Raw genomic sequence first — 27,051 nt, forward strand, 5'->3', positions numbered from 1 at the left:
GTGTTCCCCAGTAAAGATGGTGAGAGCTAAGTCCTTGAATATTTTTTAAAGCAGATGTGGATAGATTCTTGTTGAGCGAGAAGGTGAAAGGTTATCAGGCGTAGGAGAGAATGGAGATTTGAGATTATAATCTGAACGGACATGATCTTATTTCATGACAGAATAAACCTGAGGGCCAAATGAAGTATGCTGCATCTGGGGATATAGATAATGTTTCAGGGCAAGATGACATTTCATTAGCACTTCTTTGTTTTTGTGAATGTGCTTCAGCATTTTGCCAAAGGTAGATCCTACATTGCTACTGTTCATCACTGGGTATGAAGTATTTTGATCATAGGTTACTCTACTGTCATGTGTGATCTGCTGATGAAATTCTGGGGTAGCGCTGTCAGATTAATCAAGTTACCTCCAAAAATAACATTTATCTGTAGGAGCTTAAGACTGAGGGATTCGTTATCACTATCAGTCTTGCTGTCATACACGGTCCATAAGCATTAAAAAAACCCCAAATTTGGCATAATTTAATTTTGTCTTATTCTCTCTCCTGTCATTTTCATCCTTGGTGGTGTCCTGTAATGTGTGCCTCTCTCATGGTTCCTTAATTCTTAAAAAAAAGTAGTATATCACCTTGAAAGTAGTATCCAAGGAAGTTACACTGCATTAGAATTTTAAGCTAAGTTTCCAATAGTCTGTCTAAAATGCAACTGCCAAATTGTTGTCATTGTTTCATGTTTCTCATGGAGTAACTAGTATCATCTACTTGTACCTTTATAAAATAATCTAAAAATATTATAATCTTGTCCTTCCCTTGCCCTAACTTGCAACAACCTCCCTTCTTTGCTTTATTCTGTTCTCTGCCTGACTGCCAGTCGGATTTAGCTTGTAATCAAATTGGAAAGGAAAGCAACTTTTCAGAAGATGTCTGGAATGATATCTGCTGGGGATGTCAATTAAAGATTGAGTTTGGCCACACAAATTTGGTTAATACAGATGATATGGCAGACTCAAAGTTCCCAGTTGACCACTGAATATGCATACCCTGAGATAAATGCAAAATACCATGAATGCTAGAAATCCTGGAATGATTCAGTATCTTTGCTGTTTGGAAGGAAGTGCACATAGATTGTTGCTTCACTTGGAAGGAATAATTGGGACCTTCAACAGTGAGGAAAGGGAGCTAGAAAAGGGCAGCATTACATCTCTTCTGCTTTGTTTGAATGGTGTTGTGTGAAGGCGAGGGACTGTTGGGGTGATTGAGCTTGTAGAACAGGGAATGGTCCCTTTGGATTGCTGAAAAGGCAGAAGAAAACAGGTTGAGTGATGGGGCAAAGAAATGTCAAACAGACTAAACTGAGATCTCTCATGGCTATAAAGATAGTGAGGGGCTGATGATGTGTACTCAACAGCATGCCATCCCATGCAGATTATATCCCAAATCCCATGTTTTGTGTTTTTCCATCTGAAGAATACACAAGGACAGGGGTTTAAAAAGCAGGTTCAATTTTACTGGAGTGTGCTCGTGGGGCTGAGTGCTCCTATGTGTACCAGCCTGGGTTTCAAATGTTAGCATGCTGTGAAGTTCACAGGCAATGAACTGTTCACTATTCACCCTGGGTTGCAAGTAAAGACATTCTTTTACTATGAGTGCTAGAAGTCAACCAGCTAGCAACCAGACAAAAGGAAAACAGATAACAAAACAATTTTTCCTTTCTCCCCGAATACTGGAATTTAATTATGGTCGAAAGGGATCAGAACTACAGAATCTTAAACAATCTGCAAAACTAAGGATTGTGAAACAACCAAGAATCTCAATGCTACCTGTAACCTCCACTGCAATGACTACAATATTTAACTATCTTTTCTTCATGAGCAGTTCAGAGATTGATTGGTAAATCAAAAGTTTATCTCTTTGGACTTGCATCGGCTTCCTAATCCATGTGTATGTGTGTGGTATTAGTATTTTGTCCCACATGTAGTCATTAATAAACTTATTCTTTCTCTTAATTCAAGTTAGCCTGATTAAATTTGGTACCTTTTAAAACACATGTATACTTGGGTCTGGCAGACAGGCATCCAGAAGGCAGACAACCTTTTTAAATTAATCTGAGGCAAGGAACAGAGGGAGTAGGTGCATATAGAAGGGAAGCCAGTTTATCCATCTCATCTGGAAGCTTAACAGTTTGGGGTATCCAGTCTGGAATTGTAACAAACGAGGGAATCTTGCCCAGAATCAGGTTGATACAATGCACAACTGGTTTGCATTGAAGATGCAGAGCTCACTGCACACTGCAAGAGCAGAATGTTTCCTTTAGGGTTCAGGTCAAGTAGAGGATAGAAGCCTGTACTGAGGGTAAAAGGCCAATTACCAGCTAAGCGGTATTTAATTAAGATGGGTGGACAGACTAGAGAACCTGCCTGATCTTCTCCAGTACTGAAAACATCATCAGTTCACCCATTCAGGCAGTTGAAAAAGAAGGTCCCAACATCTTTTAGATTAGATTAGATTATTTACAGTGTGGAAACAGGCCCTTCGGCCCAACAAATCCACACTGACCCTCCGAAGCGCAACCCACCCAGACCAATTCTCCTACATTTACCCCTTCACCTAACACACGGGCAATTTAGTATGGCCAATTCACCTGACCTGCACATTTTTGGATTGTGGGAGGAAACCAGAGCACCTGGAGGAAACCCACGCAGACACAGGGAGAATGTGCAAATTCCACACAGAGTCGCCTGAGGTGGGAATTGAACCCGGGTCTCTGGCGCTGTGAGGCAGCAGTGCTAACCACTATGCCACCCCTTTAAAATAAAAGAAAATGGTTTTGGTAGTCAGCCCAACATTGACCCTTCCACAAGGTAACTGAAGGCAGATGGGTAGAGAGGACTTCAAAGTTGGCATGCAGAGTTCATGGAATCATAGACTTATACATTCCAGAAGAGGCCTTTCAACCCATTGGGTCCTCACTGACCAAAACAAAACTACTCCAAATCTATATTAGTTTCACTTTGCAGCATTTGGCCCAGCACCTTGCTTGCTATGGCATTTCAAATGCTCATCCAATTAATTTTTTAATGATTGAGATTTCCTGCCTCAGGAAGCACATTCTAGACTCTCACCACCCTCTGGATGAAAAGATTTTCCCTCAATTACCCTCCTGCCTCCAAACGTAAAATTATGATCATTGTTACTGACCCTTTAGCTAAATGCAACAACTGCGTTCCTGTCAATGCCCCTTATAATTTTATACACTTCAATCAGATCCCCCTCACATTTCTCTGCTCCTAAAAAAAACAAACTGAGTTTATCCAGCCTCTCTTCACAGCTAAACTGCTCTATCCCAGGCAGCATCTTGGTGAATCTCCTCTGCACCTCCTCCAATGCATTCATATTCTTCCTAAAGTGCGTTGACTAGAACTGCATTAACTAGACCAACCACCTCCACCCCACCCCTCAACTGAAAACCCCCTCGCGGCAATGGGCCTAGTCTCCTTGGAGACTGAGACCAACTGGAAAATTGCAGCTCGCTGCTGACAATCAGACAATTGGCCTTCAAAGACCTGAAATGTCTCAACCCTACCGACAGGGCCTTTTCTCTTTCCTTTGTCCATCCAACTAACGGCAAGATGAACTGAGGTGTGCATGGTACTGATAAACTGAAAAGCCTCTGGTGGGTGTCACTTTATGGGCACACCTATCTATGTTTACCTCCAACAGCACCTAAAAATCTAGCCATGGGGGGCCTTTAATTCCATTACCTATTTAATGGCTGCAGCAAGTCTCCCATGTCATTATCATGATTTGGAAGGTGTATAAAGTTAAAAATCAACACCACCAGGTTATAGTCCAACAGGTTTATTTGGAAGCACTAGCTTTCGGAGCGCTGTTCCTTCAAAGCGCAGTGGTCCGAAAGCTAGTGTTTCCAAATAAACCTGTTGGACTATAACCCGGTGTTGTGTGATTTTTAACTTTGCCACTGAGTCTGAAATACACACTAAATGTGGATGGGATGGTTTCGACATTGTTTGCAATTCACCTCTATATATCAATCCTACCTTATTTTAAATATTTATATTGAGGAAAATTTCTATTGGGAAACTCATTTTCCTAATAATGTCCTTTAGGGAACAATTGAGTTTATAAATGTCCTTTAGTTAAGGAAACTGCCATCCTTACGTGGTCTGGCCTATATGTGACTGCAGATCCGGCGGCACGGTGGCACAGTGGTTAGCACTGCTGCCTCACAGCGCCAGAGACCCGGGTTCAATTCCCGACTCAGGCGACTGACTGTGTGGAGTTTGCACATTCTCCCCGTGTCTGCGTGGGTTTCCTCCGGGTGCTCCGGTTTCCTCCCACAGTCCAAAGATGTGCAGGTCAGGTGAATTGGCCATGCTAAATTGCCCGTAGTGTTAGGTTAAAGGGGTAAATGTAAGGGTATGGGTGGGTTGCGCTTCGGCGGGTCGGTGTGGACTTGTTGGGCCGAAGGGCCTGTTTCCACACTGTAAGTAATCTAATCTAATCTAACTTCCCTCTGGGCAACTAGGGATGGGCTAGAAATGTTGACCTAACCAGCAATGCCCCTCAATGAATAAAACAAAATCATTTGTCTGAACCAGCCTGCATTGAACCAGGAAACCAGTGGAGAAATAATACAAGATAAAAGGTGAAAATCTTCCGGGGAAATTTGTGTTGATTCAACCATATTTACATAATGGGACAAGGATCAATATTCCTGTTTTTCAAAGGAATTTAAAGATTTCCCTGCTCTGTCTCACTTGTCCTAGTGGTGTAATTTAAAAATAATAAATACTGCTTTTTTAAAAAAGAATTTATAAAAACAGGGTTAGCCTGCAGAAAAGGAGAGAAACATGACTCCAGATTATACCATGGCTGAGTCAGTGATTCTGCAGGCTGATAAATCTAACATTCTTACTGAAGTCACCGATTGGAGAGACAGGCGCTAGTCTGGTTGATTGGTGACGCTGCATTGTAATCTTTGCTGGACTTCACAAACACACCTCCCCCATCCAGTGTAGCCTATATCTAATGAACCCTTGCTATCCTGACTGCAGGCATCAGGGCAAAGAGTAGAGTTGCAGGAGGCCCCATCAGTTGTATATGGCATCCAGGTTGGGAAGGTGTCATTGATCTGGAAAACCTCATTATACATTGTAAATCTGCACCCTCCCCACCCCTAGCTCTTGTTTGCTAAGGGGTAATCCTACATGTCAACAACAAAGAATTTTATCTTTCAGTTTGAATAACTGTCAACCTGCCACTGTAACTATATTATCCAGTGTTGTTGGACTACTAGGAAAGGTTACGGCACTTTAGCACGTGTGCAGCTTTTAGAGGAGAAAACATTGTGTGTTACTTTTCCAAAGGAAGGAAAGCTGGAAATAGTTTATCTGACAGAGCTGAGGTGTCGCAAGAGTCTCTCCTCATAACTTCGAGGCAGGTAGAGCTGCTAACTTCACCAGATTGTTAAAAGTCAGATTTATTATTTAAAAAGAACAAAAAAATCACAGTCCCATTTAAATACTTAAGTCTCTGCAGGGGCTTTAGTGCTTCTGTTGTTGAATCATGTGCGACTGACGTCAATCTTCCAGCTCCCCATGTTTTTATTGGCAAAAGCTGAGCCCTTAGTCCAACAGCAGAGTGTGGGTCTACGGTTTTGCCATCAGAATAAGAGAAACTGTGTTGGGCCTACAAAAGCAGGGCACTGATATCAGTCTCCTGCAAGCCAAACTATGCACTCTCTAAATAGTACCTGGTTTCTTTTCAGGAGCAAAGTAAGTTTAAATTGCAACCAAGACGAATGAACATCATGCAAAACAAGCGAGCACCACAGCATGAGACCATTTGGCCTGGTCTGTGCTGGGTATTTGAAAGAACTATACAATTAGACCACCCTGCAGTCTTTCACCATAGCCCTGCAAATATCTCCTTTCTGAGAATATATTCATTTCCCCTTCAAATGTTACAGTTGAATTTGCTTCCACTGCTTTTTCAAAAGATGCATACGAGAGCATAATAAGAAATTGCACAAGAAAATTCTTATCTTCTCGCCTCGCCCCGATTTGATTGAGAGCTGATAGCTTTAAAAGTAAGCAATCGTTACAGTAACACAAGGTTAATTTTGAGGGAGTGAAATTAGAGCTGGTTTTCTTTGTCTCCAATATTAGGTGGAATGTGGTATACCGCCTGGGAGTTTTTTTTCCCTCTCTCTCCCTTTCCTTTAAGAAGGTCACATGGCCTGTGTGGATTTGGGTGAAGGGAGGGGAATGATACAATCTGTGTTAGCAGTACTGAATGAGAAACACATGCAGCATGAGGGAGTGAAGTTACTGAGCTTGTCTGATTGTGGGGTTGTACAGAAAGAGAGAGGGAGAGCTGGAGGATTAACACTACAGATTGCACAAGAAATCAAACAGGAAAACTTCACCCGCCAAGAGGATTTTTCAGTGAATATATATAAAGAGCTGCAGAGGTTTGGGACAAGAGGAGATACATCCAGTTCTGAGCAAGAATTAGGGAGAACCCTTTTCCTTTGTTTTGTGTTTGTATGATTTACTCTGAAGGACATGACTAGTGCAGTCTTTAGGAGAGGATCCAGCAAAGAGGGTTTGAAAAACCTCTTGCGGTAAGTGAAAAATACTCCGGAGGGATTCATTGCTTTCTGTTCTTGAAAGAATTGTGAATGGAGCATAAGCTATATACTTAACATAGGACAAATCATAAATCAGAAAATTTACTTCTAAGCCTAGAAACTTATTTTCTTTGTGCTTAAGATTGCATTCAGAATTGCTATCAATATCAGTGAATCTGACGTGATCAACCGATACGTGGTCTATGTTTTTATATTCGTACATGGAATTAAAACTGCTTGAAATGATCAGTATTTTTAAAGAGGGTTGTATCTAACTCTTAAGGCTTTTGACTTTTCCTGTTGCTTGGCAGCTGAACAGTGCAGAGTCAAAGGCTCTTTGAGCCCATGGTTATTTTAATTCAGCTTTTCAACTGCAGGGCTTTTACTGGGACTAATTGATCTCCATCACTTATACTTTAAACAGTTTTCAAAGTGCTCAATTGTAGAAGGCCACCAGTGTCTTCAGTGTGGTTGCATATTTTCATTATTCATTTTGTAAATTGTTGAAATGTATCATGATCACATGGGATCACCAGAACTGAAGTAAAAGCATCCCTCTGTGAAACAAGTGTTCTCCTATCTCTTTTAATAGAAAATCCGTTCTTATTGGCTACAGCCCTAGTTTTTTTAAAACCTAGAACTGAATATTGAATGAAGGATATTTAACTTTTACTTTTCTGACTTGCTCCTCCATGAGTACTGCATGAGATGGTATTTGTTTTTGAAAATTGGGTTTTGTGAATACTTAGAATTGTGTTCCATATTGGAACCTAATTAACTAACTAGGTTTGGGCAATAAAATGTGGCTGTGATTTTTGGGAACAAGTTACAAGCCAGAATCTAATTCTGAGGAAGAGATGCTTTATATGCCAAGAAATGGACATCTGGGAATAGGAGTGAAAGAATGAAATCTAATCAATGGTGCGTAGATGGTTTTTATATAGGATAATGATAATTTTGGTCATTAACAGGGTGGGATCTAATCAAGCACTGAGATGAAATTAAGTGTGAATACAGTTACTTTTCTCTCCAAGTATTTGGCTTGTGTCAAAGACTGTCATTTTTAGCTGGCATATTTTGAACTGTAGATTTGTAATGTCATTGATCCATTATGTTTAATAGAACGTCACCTCAAGAACTGTGGGTGGGACAATGGCTCAGTGGTTAGCACTGCAGCTTCACCACAATAGGGACCCAGGTTTGATTCCACCCTCTGGTGACTGTCCATGTGGAGTTTATGCATTATCCCTGTATCTGTGGGTTTCCTCTAGGTGCTCCAGTTTCCTCCCACAGTCCAACGATATAGCTTGGCCATGCTAAATTGCTCATAGCGTCCAGGGATGTGCAGGCTAGGTGGATTAGCCACAGGAAATGTAGGGTTACAGGGATGTGGGGGGGGGGGGGAGGTCTAGGTGGGATGCTCTTTGGAGGGTTGGTATAGACGCAGGCCAAGTGGCCTACTCTCTCTCTGTGGATTTGATGATTCAACATGATTCTTGAGAAAATGTGCATCACAGAGTAAGAAGGTTCTTTATCATTCTAGTTCTCTGCATAAGTGGACCACAGATGATACTTCGTCATTCAAAGTTTGATCTCTCCACTATGTGGAGTTGATGGATTTTAGCTTCAGTTGCAACTGAGAGGAACAGTTGCATTTTATTCTGAATCTTATTCCACGTAGGAAGGGTGGACATATTTCTATTAATTTGTGAAAGACTGACTGTGCTTTAAAACTAAATCTCATGTCACAAACATGACTGGTGTGGAAAATAGACAACTGTTATGTTAGTGCAGAGGGAACTTTTCTGAGATTGTAACTGAGGCACAGTATTCGACTGGGTAGAATGCAACATAACAGGAGGAACTTTGGTGTTCTTCTAATAATGCCAGATGTGACTTGTAAAATAAAGAAAAGGCCAGTTGTGGAACAAAACGGTTTATGCTAATGAAACTGTTTGTGAACCTGAAGAGTACATTGTAATTCAACCAATTAACAAAACATAAGTGGGTTTTACAAGGATCCAAATTGAAGGAGTCCTTAAGATGTCGAAGCAAATGTTGACCCACATATTGTTATCAGAGGGAAAGAATGCTTTCAAATTGATGAGTTCAGGCAAAGCTCCAGACATAGATGAAGAATAACAACAAACATCTAAAAGCTCTTGGAAAAGTAGCATTTGAGGTGATAACAGAAATTTTGTGATCAGATGTATACCAGAGAATGCATTCAAATGGCTAAAGACATTCATTATTCATTGTCACCTAGGAACCTAAAGCAATGGCATGCAGTCATTAAAAGTCTGTAACTTAATGAAAAATAAAAATTGTAACAAATATAACACATTTGAAGCAAAGATAGTGAAATGAATTTAGATCTGGAATAGAAATAAGGGAGGGAATATTTAACCCAAGAACAATTTGTCAATAAATACCTAGAAGCAAAAAAATGGATTTTTAAACTGAAAGTGTTTGTTTAGCACCAAAAGTTACTGATGTGTTGCTCAAGTAATGTTTGACAATAAGGATGTGAGATGTATCCAAAATATATATTGGACTAAACAGAGGCTACAAGAGGGAAAATCTTATGTTCAAAGTGAGGAGAAGAATGTGACAAACTAAGAGTGATCAAAATTATTCAATCTGTACGTACAACAAATATTCAAAGATTTAGATATACTTCCAGGATAATATTGGAGGCAAGAATGTAACAAATTGTCAGTATACTGGCAATAATATGCTATTGGCAGAGTCAGGAGAAGCCCACAAAAATAGCACAAATCAAGTAAAACCTAAAATGTTTTTTAATATGGATTATGAACACCAAAATTGACAGGCATACAAAAGTATATTGGAAGGAATGTATGAGAGAAGGTTGAAGAGTAGATAAGTTTGACTATTTAGGCAAAATGATGACAGAAAAAGGCAGATGTAATGAAGAAGAATCAAGAAAGCCAGAAATAATTTTGTGAAAAGGAAGAACATGCAAACAACAAGAAAACTCAAGCCAAAGTACTAAGGGTATTTTAAAACTTGGAATTCCAAAATATTTTAAAAAGAGGACTGCCATTCTCATTAAAATGGCTGCAGATGAAACTTCGGTACTGTCTAAGTTCCATGGCATATTGTATCTGTAGGGTGTCAGAGAAACAGCAAGAAATGTAACAGGAAGTGATCTGATTATCATCTTCACCCCGGCCTTTGAAGACTGGGGTTAAAAACAAGTACAACTATGATCATGATATGACAGTGGGAAAAGATGTGCAAATTGAGATTCATTTGTACTAGTCTGGGCTTGAGCCATGTGCTGTGAAGGCCACCATTGAAGCACTCACTAGGCATTCCTGTGTTACAGTTAGAGATTCTCTGATGCTAAGTGTTACTAGTTCACCACTGTCAAAAGGATTACAACAAACTGCAAATGCCAAGTTACAATGCAACTACCAGTAATCCACTATCTACTCTTTGCAGATTGATCAGTGAGGCTGATCCTTTTTTTTATTTTGGCTTCCCTAAACGATATTGTTTAATTCATTCATAGAGTTCGGGTTTCACTGGCTGGGCTAGCACTTCCTTCCATCTGTAATGACTGTTCGCAATATGGTGGTGAACTGCTGCAATCTGTTTGTTGAAGGCACCTCCTTCATCTGATTTTGGCCCAACATGTGTGTTACATGATTCTACTTTTTTGCATTTAGTGATTGTATAAACTCATTGCTAACTCAAAGACTAGTTAATCGGGTCCTTTTTTAAAACAACAATTTGTTTGATCTGAGAGAAGGGAGGGATCTTTTTAAAGTTAACCTGGTTACAACCAAGAGTGTGAGTGAATAAAGGGGAGTTGGTTCACTTGTTCTCTGAGGAACACGGCTGCAATATGGATGACAAAGTCCTTAGAAATGTAAACGCAAAAATGCCTGTTAAAAATGTGCTCTGTATATACAGACTATAAGACAAATGAAGACTTGCATGAAATTGCAAGAAAAATAACTCTTACAGTGGAAGCTTCCAGAGGAGCTCATTTGTAAAGGGTAAAGTGAGGGGCAGCAGACTGAGCAATTGTCCAGGATGTAGTTGGATGAAATATGTCAGTGGTCACAAATCTACAGTGAATGTATGAGGATCAAACAAGACACCCTATTAGCCATGACAGCAGATCTCCTGACATCTTCAAGCCGCAAGCAACAATTTAAGTAAACTGACACTTATTCGCAAGTTAACATTTGAGATGCCAATGGTGACTCTCTCTTGTGTGATTGGGTCAAATTATCTGGGCAAATGAATGAGCTTAACCTTGCATATAACCAGTACGGTCTTCTGCCTCCTCTCGTGGGTGTCAGTGGATGGCAGAAGTGGGAAACATCCCATTTTCATTGAGGTCTTGTATTCCAGCCTGGAGCAGCAGTCTCCTATTGTGATGGCCTAGGCCTGGCAGGGTGGTCTCAGCTCAGCAGTCTCCAGGTTTGACGATCTTCTCCTGGTATGCAGGTTCTGAGTATTCCAGTATTCATCGTCTTAATCGACTTCCCTTGAATTGAAGTTGGTTTGAAATGGGTTGTACAAAGTTAAAAATCTCACAACACCTGGTTATAGTCCAACAGGTTTAATTGGAAACCCCAGCTTTCAGAGTGCTGCTCCTTCATCATTTCAAATTATGAACTGCCTTATTTTTTTTCTAATCTATGATATCAGTCATTAATGCTGAGGTATGGTGACTTTTAAAACATTTTACAATTTGTTTTATAAAAATACACATGACAATAAATTGCTATTCCATTCTATTTTCATCAATCATGTCCTTCACCATTATGAAATAGTTTTCCAATAGGCACTGTGGTATTATGAAGTGTTCTGTTATTTCGGGCTTTCATGAGAGGAAAATACAAAGTTATTTTCATACCTAATTATCACTAATATAGTCAAATAAATTTCATTTTGTGACACCTTTTTAATATAGAAAAGCCCCAAAGAGTTTGAGGTGTAAACGAAGTGTGATATTTGGCTTGTTGGCATCACCTGCTATTTCACAGTATTGAATAAATGCTAATCTGACTCTTTATTTTTAGAGCTCTTGACACATGGATTTCATGGGAATAATAGGACAAAGGGCTCGGGGGTAATGAATGGAAAAGAAAATGGTAATTGCTATCCAATGAAAGACTTGCTCCCCTACAGTTATCAAAGAAAGCCTGAAGTAAACAACACTTTTCAATTCTATCCATTTAAGGAAACTGTAATATTCTGATGTGCCAAGCCTTAAAGTCTAGCTGCAGAATGAGATTTTTTTTGATAAATCTGCATTAAGACATAATATATTGAAATGAAGTTGATCCTAACTTTGCAAGACCTTCCTTATTCAACTTTGTTTGTTCAAACTAAGCTAGGTATTAAAGATATTGGATTGTATCAAAAGGTTAAAGTAATTAATTGTGTATGGATCTGAAAGGTTTAATACCGTATTGATTTGTCATAAGCATCACCCACCATGCTGGTGTCACGAGGACTGGTGGGGAGAGCAAATAAGGATTGTGAAGGAGTCGGACAAGACAAGTTCTCCGAACGGTCCCTGTAATAATTGTAGAGTCCCTACAGTGTGAAAGCAAGCCATTCAGTCCATTGATTCCATACCAACTCTCAAAATATCCCACCCAGACCCACCCCACTACCCTATCCCTGTAATGCTGCATTTCCCATGGCTAATGCACATAGCCTGTACATCTTCAGATGCTCTCAATTCAGCATGGCCAATCCACCTCACTTGTACATCTTTGGACTGAGAGGAAACCAGAGCATTTGGAGAAAACCCACAGACATGGGGAGAATGTGTAAGCTCCACCCAAGGGTGGAAACCAACCTGGGACCTGGTGCTGTGAGGCAGCAGTACTAACCACTGTGCCATCCTAAGCTGTCTACTACATCCTTGTGACCTGTAGGCAATTGCAAAGCTGCAACTACAGTCTTGTTTACTACAAATGATTCTAGTTAGGCCAGAAAATGGCTATCCTTGGGCTTTGGAAACCCATATAGAAATTTGTAATCATCCCAAACAGTAGTTAAAGATTTGATTTATTTAGTGTTGGACAAATTAAAGGCATGAGCAATTATGGTCTAATTCAGGAAACATTTTTGGAGTCTCCATTCAGGTTGTGAAAGGCAGGAGATTCTTCACAAAAGCTGTGCAAAATGGGAATCCCCCATTTTGGCTGCAGCTTGCGGGAAAACGTTTCTGTACAGCAGAAAAGCACAGGAGAACTGCATTACTACAAAATTAAAAATCTTTTTAAAGGGGATAAAATATATAAGCATGTCAGGAAACCATAGCATCAAATAATATTTGTCAACAAGATATTTCGGCTGGATTTCAGCTAGAACACAAAATTGGACATCCTGAAGAAAACAATTCTTGACATATAGAATCATTTCTAAATTGGATACCAAACCACATGACTGACAAGGGAATATGCTTTTGTATACAACTATGAATACCATAGATGACTTTTCTTGGTGAGATAGAACATTTCAAAATGGTATTGAAAGCCAATTCAATCTCAGCTAAACAAAATGCTTAGAGCAGCCTCCCAGGACAATCCACAAATGATTTATTTAGTGATCTCTACTGGAGATCATGGTAAGTTTTTAATTCAGAAATCATACAAGATCCTATTGTGATTTTATATATGGCTATAATTTTGAAAGGTTTAATGACTTCATTAGATTCTGGCCAATCTGATGTCATACTGTTCCTTGACTGAAGAATCAAGAAGCCCAATGTCTGACTCCAGATCCATTGAAGTCTGACATTTCATTCCAGACTCATAATAACTATGTGACTAATATATAGCTATCATTTTATAAACTATATTGCTTTAAGATAAATATCTCTCGTCAAGGCGCATCCTCTTACCACTTTTAATTGGACAAATTCTTAAGCACAGTAGTGCTCCACCAAGAGCTGTTTCCATTTTAAAAAATATATATTTATTTCCCCTTTTTTTTTTAAGGAGTAGAGTAGTGGATAGTTGCCAACCACAAACTGCCAGTGGTTCCTAACCCTAGAAAGAAATTTCATTCACATGGTAAATGAGGCAGACGTGTGGAAGTTACACGGATGAATGAGGAGGAGGAAAGCTAGACCTAGTCAAATAAATAGCCGGGATACATTTTAATCCTTGAGGTACAGACACGCAAAGGATACATGGGATGTGTGTAGGTTTTTTATTCAAACCAAGCTGAAAGTCTAATAAGCAATGCTATGCACAGTGGGTATGGCAGACATCTTGCATACAGTCTTCACAAATGCTGTGGAGCAAAGCTGAGGTTAAGAGGGGTGGAGATTGTCAAGTTCTGAGGAGTAATGATTATTAACATTTACACGACCCATGGCTACAGAAAATATGCCACTGTCATCAAAGACCCATCGCACCCCGGTAATGCTTTCTTACAACCTCTTCCATCAGGCAGAAGATACAGAAGCTTGAACATCTGCACCAGCAGGTTCAAGAACAGCTGCACCCCATCTGTTATTAGACTGATGAATGGACTGTCTAACTTCAAATCTAGCGCAAGCCTTGTGCAATGTAACCTGTAGGACTCTAAGTTTTATTTTTTGCTTTTTTACTATGATCTGCCTGTACTGCTTGTTAACAAAGCTTTTCATTGTATTTAGGCACATGTGGCAATAAATAAATCATTTTGAAAATCAAATCCAATATCAGTTACAAACCGTGCCCATTTATTAAAACAAAACTTGTTTGTTATTGAACAATAGATCACTTTTGGGAAATATTGTAGGAAGACACAGCCATAGGAGAGCAAAAGAACTATCCACACGTAGGCAAATGAAGTGACACGGTCTCTGCAGAAGACAAATCCAGTGTTTTCCTTGGGAAAATGGGTGACCTAGACATAATGTTTTTGCAAGCTATATCAGTGAGCTCAAACTGGAAAAAGTGCCACAACACTATCAGGTAGTGATCTGGGGTGGGGTGGGGTGGGGGTAGGAAAAGTGTTTTCAGCTGACAGAAGTGTAATGACATGATCTGGGCACTGAAGCACTTAATGCCAAAGGTGTGTGACCTCTGACATTGGGGAGACAAGGTGATGGAAGATGTTAAATTGCAAAACTTCAAAAATAACCATTTAGAGATTTTGTAAACTTATGATAAAATAACTAGCCCTTTGGAATTTTTTTCAATTATGTTGGAATAAAAATTTGTCTTATACCATCAACAAGATTTGTGAGCTGTTACTTGCTTAGCAGAAATGTTTTCAACAGCTATCAACACTAGAAGAATTCAGACTCCAAGAGTCGGAAACACTTGTGAGGAAGCATGGGCAAAGAGGCAGCCAATAAATACTGTACTCCACTTGAGATAATTAAAGATTTGCAATTGAATTGAGTCAGATTACAACGTAGTTTAGTGAACAACTAGTGATGACAGATTCAAGACTGATATTAAAGGCAGAGCTAAAGTGGAAGAGACCGGTTGCAGCAAAATATCTGCCATCCTTTATCTCCCAGGGGAGAATTCCCCTACAACAATAGAGACCTCCCACAGGAATGAATCTTCAAGCAACACAACAAAGGAAATTCAAAAGGTTGATTTTTATAAATAGTTAATGACTGAGGGCAAATGAAAGTCTGATCAATAGGTTGCAGTAAAATATCTACACACCTACAGGTAGATTGAGAACGAAGACTTGTTGACAGATATGTGACACATACAACATTGTTCAAGCCACCACTAAAACCAACAATAGCCAAAGCTTCAGGATGCTGTGAAGAAAAGATTGCCTGCTTGAGCTGGGATGACACCCTTGAAAGAAATCCAACAGTTTTGAGTCTTCCCATTCAGAAAAAACTAAAGACCACGGTGGAAGGAAGGCAGTTCATGTCAATTACCCAACAAACTACCGTTAGTCCAAGCCTGAGGAAAGCACACTTTGGCTGGGGAGGGAATGACAAAACCTCCAGCTTCTGTCTGAGTCTATAAAGTCAAAGACTTCTATGGATGAGATGGGCTAGTGCTAAATATAATTAAATGCATTACAGTAATGGAAAAAAGCTTGGAGAGGGATTGTTGTACATGACTCTGAAAGAGTTAATACACTTGGAATGTTGCAAGGACCACCCATTGTGATGAAGTCACGAGGACTGATGGGGAAAGTAGGGATATTGAAGGAGTCAGACCCAAAGATCAAAACATCCTAACACTCTAGTAATGTATACATGACCTTGTACCCCATAAGTAGTTGGAGAGAAGCTATAAATTATACATCCTGTTTTATTATAACAGACTACTCTACTCTACTCTAATTAGGCCAGAAGGTGGCTATCCTCACCCACACTAAACTACTCAGCCCTAGAGAAACATATACTGATAAGACATTGGCAGCTCATATGCAATGCTATCTCAGCATAAAGATGTTGAGATCCAGGTAAACCAATTTAAACATTTACTTTTGCTGACCAGAATGGCACTGAGCATTTCAAGCCATGAGGTTTTCAAATCTAATCCCGCGTGTATACTGAATTAACTAATCTCCTATTGCAATTGGTCTCAGTGCCATGAGCTCGTAATGGAAAGCTCGACTACTATCCAGTGACTGAAAATGTGTTGCTGGAAAAGCGCAGCAGGTCAGGCAGCATCCAAGGAACAGGAGAATCGACGTTTCGGGCATATGCCCGAAACGTCGATTCTCCTGTTCCTTGGATGCTGCCTGACCTGCTGCGCTTTTCCAGCAACACATTTTCAGCTCTGATCTCCAACATCTGCAGTCCTCACTTTCTCCTCGAAGATACTATCCAGTGACTCCTTGCCTGCAACTCCAAGTGAAGTTGCCTGATGAAGAGGCAATTATGCTATAATGAAAAGTGATGTAGTTATAAAACTAAGATGTCAAAGCATACCCAGTGAACCATAACCTGATGAGAATAAATAAATTGTGAGGGGGAGAAAATGACTTTGCAGTCCTTTTTTTTTAAATCCATCACCATCAGTTCAACAATTCTTTATAAGAATACTTCAATTAAAACATAGTCTGGTAGAAAATGAAGGAACAAATTGCAAAGATTAGAGTGAAAGAAAGAGAAATTCATTACCTACCAACTCTCAAAAGAGTAATAAAGTGCAACATCATGTCCCTGACAAAACAACAAAAACAGTAACACTACTATTATTAATTCCAGTCCAGTTGCTGGGTGAGCTTTGAGAATACAAAACATTACTTGTAATTTGAACATTTTTGTGATTGTGGATGTGATGTACTCCACTTTTGTAGAGGAGCATTAAAATTCCTTTACATCATCCGGTAAAATAAATGTGTTCCAAATTACTGAGTCACATCAGGCACAAATATAACCTTCTATCAATCAGAGTTTGGTAACAAAAGCCAGAGATCTCTACAAGCAATAAAGTAAAATGTGCTATAATTTAAGAATATACTTTGAGATACAATTCTGATGTGACTATTAACCTGTCACCTTTGGAAAGATATCTCCTCAGGAGACATTACGTGGCTCAGTGGTTAGACCTGCTGCCTCACAGCGCCAGGGACTCTGGTTCAAATTCACCCTCTGGCAACTGTCTGTGTGGAGTTAGTACATTTGTCCCGTGTCTGCGTTGGTTTCCACTGGTGCTCCGGTTTCCTCCCACAGTGTAAATATATGCAGATTAGGTGAATTGGCCACGCTAAATTGCCCATAGTGTCCTGGGATTTGCAGGCTAGTGGGGTCACAGGGATAGGATAGGGTGGGTCTGGATGGGATGCTCTTCAGAAGGTCATTGTGGGCTTGATGGGCTGAATGGCCTGCTTTCATGCTGTGGGCATTCTATAATTCTAAATGCAGGTAATCATTTTTAAGACAGTGAGGGAGAAAGAGTTCAGTACATACCGGAAGATAAAACAAATATGGTTTAAAATTCTTAAGAGTCCTTGAATTGCAGGCATTCAATCCGAATTAAATTTGTACAGTTTTGAAGACGTTGGGAAAGCATCCATTCACCAAATTGCTCTCACACTTGCACTGACTTTGGAAGGTTGAAAGAAACTGGGAGGGAGAGAGAGCAGTCCTTTCCTTTCAGCTTCTTTTTTTTTAATCCTTTTTTTCCTTTTCTCTGTTCTGCCAAGCAAGCTACTGAAATATGATTTGTTTGTGCATTGGTAAGTCTAAATTTGTTGTCTTTTCAAGCTGAATACTCCACAGGCAACTTTTCATCTCCTCTATGTGAACTTATTATGCAAGTATGAATTAAACAGATGATGTAAACTTTGTGATGGCTAACATAGTTGTTCACTCTCTTTGGATGAAGTTATAATTTCAGTGTTCAGTTGTTGTGTTGCCGTAGTCTTACCGGACCATAGGGTCTGCTCCCTCATTAGAGAAAAGCAACTGGTGGTGATTTAATATGAGGGTCACCAGACCTTGGGTGAGGGAAGAGGTTGAGAAGGAGAGTTCTTCATGGTAACCTCAAACCAATGATGGGAATTGAACCCACGCTGTTGTATCACACTGTTCTGCAAATCAATGATCCAGCCACCTCCCAGGACTATCCTTAACCTGTGGTCAGGAGATCCCAATATTCATGACTGTTCTCCATACAAATCGCTTTTGGAGGTCTTGGATTTTAAAATCAGACAATGGAAGTTGTTAATCCGCATTTACTATTATCATAACATATCATGATAGATATTATTATCTCCTTTTCATATGTATTCTCATTATACTACGTTCCTGGACCATTGAATGAGCTTGTGTACAATGCTCAGGTACTGTTTGTACTAAAGACCAACATGTTTTAATCAGATAGTGTCTTTTAGTGAATTGATGGTTCTTCAACAATTAATATTTCCTCTGATGTGCATCTCTGTGAACAGTTTAATCCAGTACCAAGACCTGCAGTACAGATGTGTTCAGGGTTAACCTAGTCGAAAAACAAACCTGCATCTCTTTTTCCAGGTCTGCTTTGCAAAGGAACTGTGCAGAAGATGGTGGTCTCTTCCCCACTGCAGTTCCCCCTCCTCCCCCCTCCCCCAAGTGCAGAATTCAGTCAGACTGTAACTCTGGGCATGATGAAGGATTTGATGGGAGGGCCCATCTCAACCCACTCCACCTGCATCTCGATACTTGTTTGAACTTTCTAGTATTGCGGCATTCCTTGAAATGACTGACATTCTGCTCAGGAATCCATATGACCAGATATGTCATCAGCTTTTCCTTCAAGGCGGATGGATAAAAGATATTTTATTTCATGCATAAATTGTTCTGAGAGAGTGGCATGGCATGGTCAAACTGAAAGAAACATTGCATGGCAATGTGGCTGGAACCCTGCTACACTATGACTGCGTATTGAGGGGTTACTCAGAGCTTGATGTAGCCACACACACAGTGGATCATCAAGGTGGGGTGATTTACACATGTCTTTCTCCCTCTCTCCACCTCCACACTTTGAAATTTGCTCATCTTCTTTCTGTAGATATGGGCCATTTTGTTGTTTCCAGATAAAGTGGAAGTTGGATCAGGAAATCCTCCTCTGGATTTGGATATGGTCTAGATTTGTACAGCAGTACCAAAAGCACCTGACACCTGATGCCCAGATCCTTAACTGTGAAGGAGGGGGAGCATTGCTCCCAGAAGCCATGTCTTTTGTTTTACCTTGTAAATTGAATCTTTCTTGTTGTTTTGGTGCATGCCCTGGTCCTCTGAACCTTTTAATCCCAGGATCTTAAAGTAAATCTACCTGACAGTTAAGGAGACAAAGAACTAGTCATTGCAGTTAGCAAAAGAGCATGTTTTCTCTGCATTTCATGTTTTATATTAGTTCCTGAGGTCACTTTGAGCTAGTTGCAGATGCACATTGGTCTGTGAACTAACAACTAACCTGAGCAAAAGATTGACATTGCCCTGTGAACAAGGACTGGAGATTTTGCAATAAATGCTGTAAGTAGACATGTCATGGGTTACTGAACCAATTGCGTTGAAGGTATGTGTGTGGGCCTCACTTTTTTAATAAGTATGTCATTACAGATACTTTTGCATTAGTAATGTTTTGTAATAATGTGACAGTGGCAGCATGACTCTGAAGTTGGACCCAATTTAATATACAGCCACTAATGACAAAACAAGCCAGCATGTATTTCTGGGTTGGAGAGTAGGTAGAGCATAATTCCTGCATGTAATGCAGCTAGTTTCTAAGATGCTCAGCTGGACTTCTGTGGTTGATTGGACACTTTGTAAATGTTGGTATTGAAGCTTTTCATTTTGCTGTGAAACTGCATGTTGCTTGCCACACCTTTTGCTTCAATAGCCACTGAAAGGGAAAATCTCTATAAATTCATGAGTATTAGGCTGAAGATCCCTTTCTTTGTCAGCAACTGTATAATTCCAGTCTTCTTCAGTTGGGCTTTGGATTCCTCAGCATTAGTCAATTATTACCTCATTGCGGGATCTTACTGTGTGTAGTTAGCAGCCACATTTCCTATAATACAGTAGTGTTTAGACTTTTAGGAAGCCCTCAGGTCATGAAAGAGACTACCTAAATGTAAGCATTTCTTTTTGTTTAATGGATGACTACAGTCTGAACTACTGTAGTTGCATTTGTGTATGGGAAAAGGGAGGTGAAGGAAATCTAAGTTTCGCCAGTTTTGATGAATTTGCAGTTGTGACTAAGATTTGCTTGGAAGCTTGGCTACATTCAGTTTTGTGTCATTGCTATCAATGGTGCCAGAGATTACATCATCACCATTGAAGTGCTTCTTCTTTATGCTTTTCTCCCTCTAACATGGAGATAGATATGTGATTCACAAAGACTGTCAAACAAATCCCAGCATGTCCTGCACGGCAGCAGCATTGTTTCCAGGGCATTAGTTCAAAAGGTCAAGAAAAACGTCAAGGAAATTAGATTGATATTTTTTAAAAAGAGAACATTTAAGCTGACTCATTGAAAATTCAAAGATAATGCCAAAGTTGTTGCAGACAAATTGCTCATTATGACAAATGGTTCAAATGCTAGAGGAAAATTGGCAAAAACGAGTAATTTGGGGATAAAAGGAGATGCCAGGACATTTTTTTTAAAATTCGTGGAATAAATGACCAGTGGAGGCTGTTGAAAAGGACGGGCTAAAGATGTTTTAGGCATCTGGATATAATTATCGAGAGAAGAATGATGAGAAACTAATTATGCGGAGTTGAGAGAAATAAGATAGCACCTCCACAGGAATTCTCTTTTTTTTTCATGGTAACTACTTTGGAAGACTTCCAGAATCACTGGATAAACAACAAATATAGTAGTAGTGCCATTATTCAGGGGTTTCCCTGGGTGTCCCACTGAAAATACAGGAGAATTCCATGAAAATTCAACCTCAGCAAATCAAGTTGGTGTAATGAACTTTTCAGTATTCCTATCTTCAAAAAGCTAATTTAAATGCTGCAAATCAAGTACAGTTATTTTCTCGAGGTCAGTTCAAAGTAGTCTCGTTTTTATGTTTAGAGAGAAGGTCATCAACAGCTTTGAACAGATTTTTAGCTTAATCATGGACAACTAATAGATTGATGGTGATGTTCATGTTTTCAAGGTTGTGGACTAACAGGATGCCTCTGAGTTGCCACAAGGCATCAAATACTATCCAGTTTTAATATTGTGGAAAATATCTCATTAGTAAAACATTAGAAATTAAATACAAAGTTAACAAAAACAGAACAATGTAGAAATCTGCTATCCTCATTGGGCCTTTGAGGACCTGAAGACCCCATGTGTACTATTGTTTATCATTTTTCCTACATAGCTGAATTATGGAATGCAAGCTAATAAGTCCTGGAGTAAATTCCTGCTAGAATGAACTTCAGTATTCTCAGGTTGTGCAAGATGATGTCACTATCACTTTGAGCAAGTAGATCAACTAAACGATGTTGTAAATGTGTTAGAACAACACTCCCAAAGTGTCTTGTCACACAATAATAAGCATTATGTCACTGTAGACTTTTGGAGTCTGTTTTCTAGGCAATTTTCTTCAAGCAACATGCACCAGCTGAATTTGATTCAAACACAAATGTACCCTCCAGTTCTGAAGGGTCACTGGGCATGAAACGTTAACTGTTTTCACTCAGACTGAATATCAGACCGACTGAGTTTTTCCAGCAATTTGTTTTTGTTTGTTACAAACATTATTTTCACACTCTTTCTTGTTATCTCTCACGCACAGTTGTGCACATGAAGATAAATGGAGTAATGCAGAGATACCCTTTTGAACAAATGAACAACGCATCTGCCCTGCAATTACACAGAAATGCAAACGTTTGTTACATGTGTTCATCACCCGCAAGTGGCACGGTGGCTCAGTGGTTAGCACTGCTGCCTCAACAGGGTCCCAGGTTCGATTCCAACCTTGGGCGACTCTCTGTGTGGAGTTTGCACATTCTCCCCGTGTCTGCGTGGGTTTCCTCTGGGTGCTCCAGTTTCCTCCCACAGTCCAAAGATGTGCAAGTCAGGTGAAGTGGCCATGCTAAATTACCCGTAGTGTTAGCTGCATTTGTCAGAGGGAGGTGGATTCCTCTTCAGAGGGTCGATGTGGACTGGTTGGGCCAAAAAGGCCTGTTTCCATACTGTAGGGAATCTAATCTAATCTAATCTAATCTAATCTAATCTAATCTAAATGAGATACTTTTCAGAGTCTTGGGACCAATTTGATGGGCTGAATGGCTGCTTCCACAATGCAGGGATTGTATGTAGTTAGTTTCCACATGGTCCTTGTGATCCAGTTTCACGAATACGTTAGGAGTTATTTCAAGGGTGACCTATTGTTGTTCTTGAAATGAAATAAAATAATTACTGTAGAACTATTTGGGTTACTTTCTGATGTTAATCTTAAGCAGTCAGAAACCAGTTTTGTAGTCTTGTTGCCCTCATGGCATTGTTAAATGTTAATGTTTTCCCTGTCAAAGTTAACCAATACAACTTCACTGTCCTTTTAAACCTAAAGGCAAAAAATTGGGAAGTTACAGTAATTGATAACAAAACACAAGATTGACATTACCCATAATTTAAAGGTGACCAACTGAATTATGGTTATTGGCAAATAAAAATGCCAGGTTTAAAACTTTCAGGAAGGAAGAGGAGGAGGTGGGACAGCATTTGGGAGTTAGAGAGTCATACAGTGTGGAAACAAACCCTTCAGTCCAACTGATCTGTACTGACTGTACATCCTAATCTGATCTAGTCCCATTCGCAATCCCTCTGAACCCTTCCTATTCAAATACCCATCCAGATGCGTTTTGAATGTTGTATTGTACCTACCTCCTTCACCACCCCTGGCAGCTCCTTCCATACATGCATGGAGAATGTTACCCTTGAAGTCTTTTTAAATCTTTCCACTCTCACCTCAAACCTATTTCCTCTAGTTTTGGACTTCCCACCCTAGGAAAAAGACCTTGGCTATTTACCTTATCCACGTCTCTGATGATTTTATAAATGAAAGTTGAGAGGTGACCTGAGACAAAGTTCCAGAAAAAAGGGTCCAACCTACTCAGCCTCGCCCTATAGCTTAAACCCTGTAGTCCCAGTAACATTTTCATTAACCTATTCTACATTCTCTCAAGTTTAACAAGATACTTCCTATAGAAGAGCACCAGAATTGTATGCAGTTTCTTAAAAGTGGCCTCGGCAACGTCCTGTACAGCTGCAATGTGACTTCCCAACTCCTACACTCAATGCACTGACCAATGGAGGCAACTATGCCAAATGCTGCCTTCAACACACTGTCTACCACGACCACTTTCAAGGAACTATGCACTTATATCTCTAGGTCACTTTATTTGGCAATACTCCCCTGGGCCCTACCATTAACTCTTAAGTAATAAAAGCAAATTACTGCGTTTGCTGGAATCTGAAGCCAAAAGAGAGAATGCTGGAAAATCTCAGCAGGTCTGGCAGCATCTGTAAGGAGAGAAAAGAGCTGACGTTTCAAGTCTACTGACCCTTTGTCAAAGCTAAAAAAAAAAAGGGAGAAATAGGGAGGTATTTATACTGCTCCTCGGATGCTGCCTGGCCTGCTGTGTTTTTCCAGCACCACACTTTTCAACTCTGTTCTTCAGCATCTGCAGTCCTCGCTTTCTCCTAGGTATTTATACTCGGCTGAGAGAAGGTGAGTCATGGCTCCAGAAGCAAAGGTAGCAATAAAGAGGTGATAATGACAGTGCATAGAGGGATTATAGGGAGATTAGGAGCTGTGAATGACCAAGGCTGTGACAAAATATAGGGGGGAATGGGGGGATGGGTGAAGCAGAGGCAAAATGGAAAACAGGGGAGAAGGGTAGCAAAGGGGGAAGAGGAGAGGAAAAGGGGAGCGAGAGAAAGAGAGACAATCAAGAAATAAGAGGTACAGAACAGTGAAAAAAAATTTGAAAAATATATAAAATAAATGAAATAAAATTACGGAGCAGAATGAAAACAGGGGTCGAGATGGGATAATCATCTGAAGTTGTTGAATTCACTGTTGAGACCGGCAACCTCTCTCCATCCGAACTTTCTGCCCTTTGCTCCCTTAGGTTCACCCCCAACCTTGTGTACACATTCAGCTTCTGACAGAGCATATTGCAGCATAAAGAAAGAACTAGATAACCTCAGGCTCATCCGAGAGAATGAGATCTTTTTGGACAGGACTTTCAGCGAGGTTATTACACCGAGCATACCAGAAGAGAGACGTGCAAGAGACCTCAGGGGAAGTACCTGTCAGGAACAGGTTGAATCTCTTGGAAACCGCAGAGACAGACGTCACTGCCAGTCCGAGAGACGGTCAGGTCTGCCAATCAGAAATTAGCGTGGAGGCAGAGCCGAGGAGTCAGACATCACATAGAGCCGTGGTAATAGGGGACTCCATAGTGAGAGGGACTGACAGGGGCTTCTGCGGCAACAGGCGGGATTTGAGGCTGGTGTGTTGACTTCCTGGTGCCAGGATTAAGGACATTGCAGACAGAGTGCAGGAAATCCTCAAGGGCGAAGGTGAAGAGCCAGACGTGGTGGTGCATGTCGGCACAAATGACGTCAGGAAGAAGAGGAGGGACATTCTACAGCGGGACTTCAGAGAACTCGGAAGAAGGCTGAAAAGCAGAACATCCAGGGTGGTTATCTTCGGTTTGCTTCCAGTTCCTCAGGCTGGAGAGGACAGGAACAGGGAGATAATGGACTTGAATGTGTGGCTGGGGAACTGGTGCAGGATTTAAATTCTTGGATCACTGGGGTATGTTTAGCGGTAAGGATAAATTATACAAGAGGGACGGGTTACACCTTAATAGGTGGGGGACCAGCATTCTGGCAGGTAGGTTTGCTACTGCAACATAGCTGCGTTTAAACTAAATAGCGGGGGGTGGAACAAACTGGAAGTTTAAGAATGAAGTTAAAGGGAAAGTTAGAACAAGAGAAGTCAAGAAAGAATTTGGAATCAATGGAGCAGAAAACTCAAAAAAGGATCATGCCGTAAGCTCAAGTGAAATAGGGATTGATAGGAAGGGTGAGGGGAGTAACAAAATAAAAATATTATACAAGAATGCACAAAGCATTAGAAATAAAGTGGATGAGCTTGAGGCTCATTTGGAAATTGGCAGTTACGATGTTGTGGGGATAACTGAGATATGGCTTCAAGTGGACAAGGCCTGGGAAATGAATATTCAAGGCTATATGTTCTATCGTAAGGACAGACTGACTGGTAGAGGGGGTGGGGTGGCCCTGTTGGTAAGGCATGATATTCAGTTCCTTGCGTGGGGGGGACCTAGAATCAGGGGATGTAGAGTCAGTATGGATAGAACTGAGAAATTCTAAGGGTAGAAAGACCCTAATGGGAGTAATCTACAGGCCCCCAAACAGTAGCCTGGATGTAGTGTATAAGTTGAATAAGGAGCTGAAATTGGCCTGTCGCAAAGATATTACTACAGTTGTTATGGGGATTTCAACATGCAGGTAGACTGGGGAGAATCAGGATGGTATTGGACCTCAAGAAAGAGAGTTTGTGGAGTGCCTCCGAGATGGATTCTTGGAACAGCTTATGCTGGAGCCTACCAGAGAGAAAGCAATTCTGGATCTGGTGTTGTGCAATGAACTGGATTTGATCAGGGATCTCGAAGTAAAGAGCCATTAGGAGGTAGTGACCACAATACAATAAGCTTTAATCTGCAGTTTGAAAGGGAGAGGGTAGAATCAGAAGTGACAGTATTTCAGTTGAATAAAGGGGAACTATGGAGCTATGAGGGAGGGGCTGGCCAAAGTTCAATGGTGCAATACCCTAGCAGGGATGGCAGTGGAACAACAATGGCAGGTATTTCTGGGTATAATGCAGAAGATGCAGGATCAGTTCATTCCAAAAAGGAAGAAAGATCCTAAGGGGAGGCAGGGGTGGACGTGGCTGACGAGGGAAGTTAAGGACCATATAAAGACAAAAGGGAAAAAGTATAACATAGCAAAAATGAGTGGGAAATTGGAGGACTGGGAAGGTTTTAAAGAACAACAGAGGATAACTAAAAAGGAAATACGCAAAGACAAAATAAGGTACGAAGGTAAACTGGCCAAAAATATAAAGGGGGATAGTAAAGGCTCTTTTAGGTATGTGAAAAGAAGAAAAATGGTTAAGACTAAAATTGGGCGCCTTGAAGACAGAGACGGGTGAATTTATTACGGGGAACAAAGAAATGGCAGAAGAGTTGAATTGGTACTTTGCTCGTGTCTTCCCCAGTGAAGACAGATCTAATCTCCCAGATGTAATAGTGGCTGAAGGACCTAAACTGAAGGGAATTCATATTAGGCAGGAAATGGTGTTGGAGAGACTGTTAGGTCTGAAGGCTGATAAGTCCCCAGGACCTGATGGTCTGTATCCCAGGGTACTGAAGGAGGTGGCTCTAGAAATCATGGATGCATTGATGATCATTTTCCAATGTTCTATAGATTCAGGATCAGTTCCTGTGGATTGGACGGTGGCTAATGTTGTCCCACTTTTTAAGAAAGGAGGGAGAGAGAAAACCAGAGTATTATAGACCAGTTAGTCTGACCTCAGTGGTGGGAAAAATGCTGGAGTCAATTATAAAGGATGAAATTACGACACATCTGGACAGCAGTAACAGGATAGGTCAGAGTCAGCATGGATTTATGAAGGGGAAATCATGCTTGACTAATCTTCTGGAATTATTTTGAGGATGTAACTGAAGATAGACAAGGGAGATCCAGTGGATGTAATAAGACCATAAGACCATAAGACATAGGAGTGGAAGTAAGGCCATTCGGCCCATCAAATCCACTCCGCCATTCAATCATGGCTGATGCGCATTTCAGCTCCACTTACCAGCGTTCTCCCCGTAGCCCTTAATTCCTCGAGACAACAAGAATCTATCAATCTCGGCCTTGAAGACATTTAGCGTCCCAGC

General features: G+C 40.4%; 1 protein-coding gene across 5 annotated transcripts in view; it reads left to right on the forward strand.

Moving 5' to 3' along the window:
• lsp1a (lymphocyte specific protein 1 a) overlaps positions 1 to 27,051 on the forward strand; it is a 325,234-nt gene that overhangs the window by 130,580 nt on the left and 167,603 nt on the right. The window contains exon 1 of one of the 5 annotated variants that reach the window (XM_043705979.1): positions 6,303 to 6,644. The exons of the other annotated variants lie outside the window; for them this stretch is intronic. Coding sequence (XP_043561914.1) covers positions 6,586 to 6,644 — 59 coding nt within the window. The 5' untranslated portion in view covers positions 6,303 to 6,585. Of the gene's footprint in view, positions 1 to 6,302; positions 6,645 to 27,051 lie in introns of those variants that run through there. 5 annotated transcript variants of the gene reach the window in all.

This window comes from Chiloscyllium plagiosum, chromosome 16, assembly GCF_004010195.1.
Source record: "Chiloscyllium plagiosum isolate BGI_BamShark_2017 chromosome 16, ASM401019v2, whole genome shotgun sequence".
Taxonomy (NCBI): Eukaryota; Metazoa; Chordata; class Chondrichthyes; order Orectolobiformes; family Hemiscylliidae; genus Chiloscyllium; species Chiloscyllium plagiosum.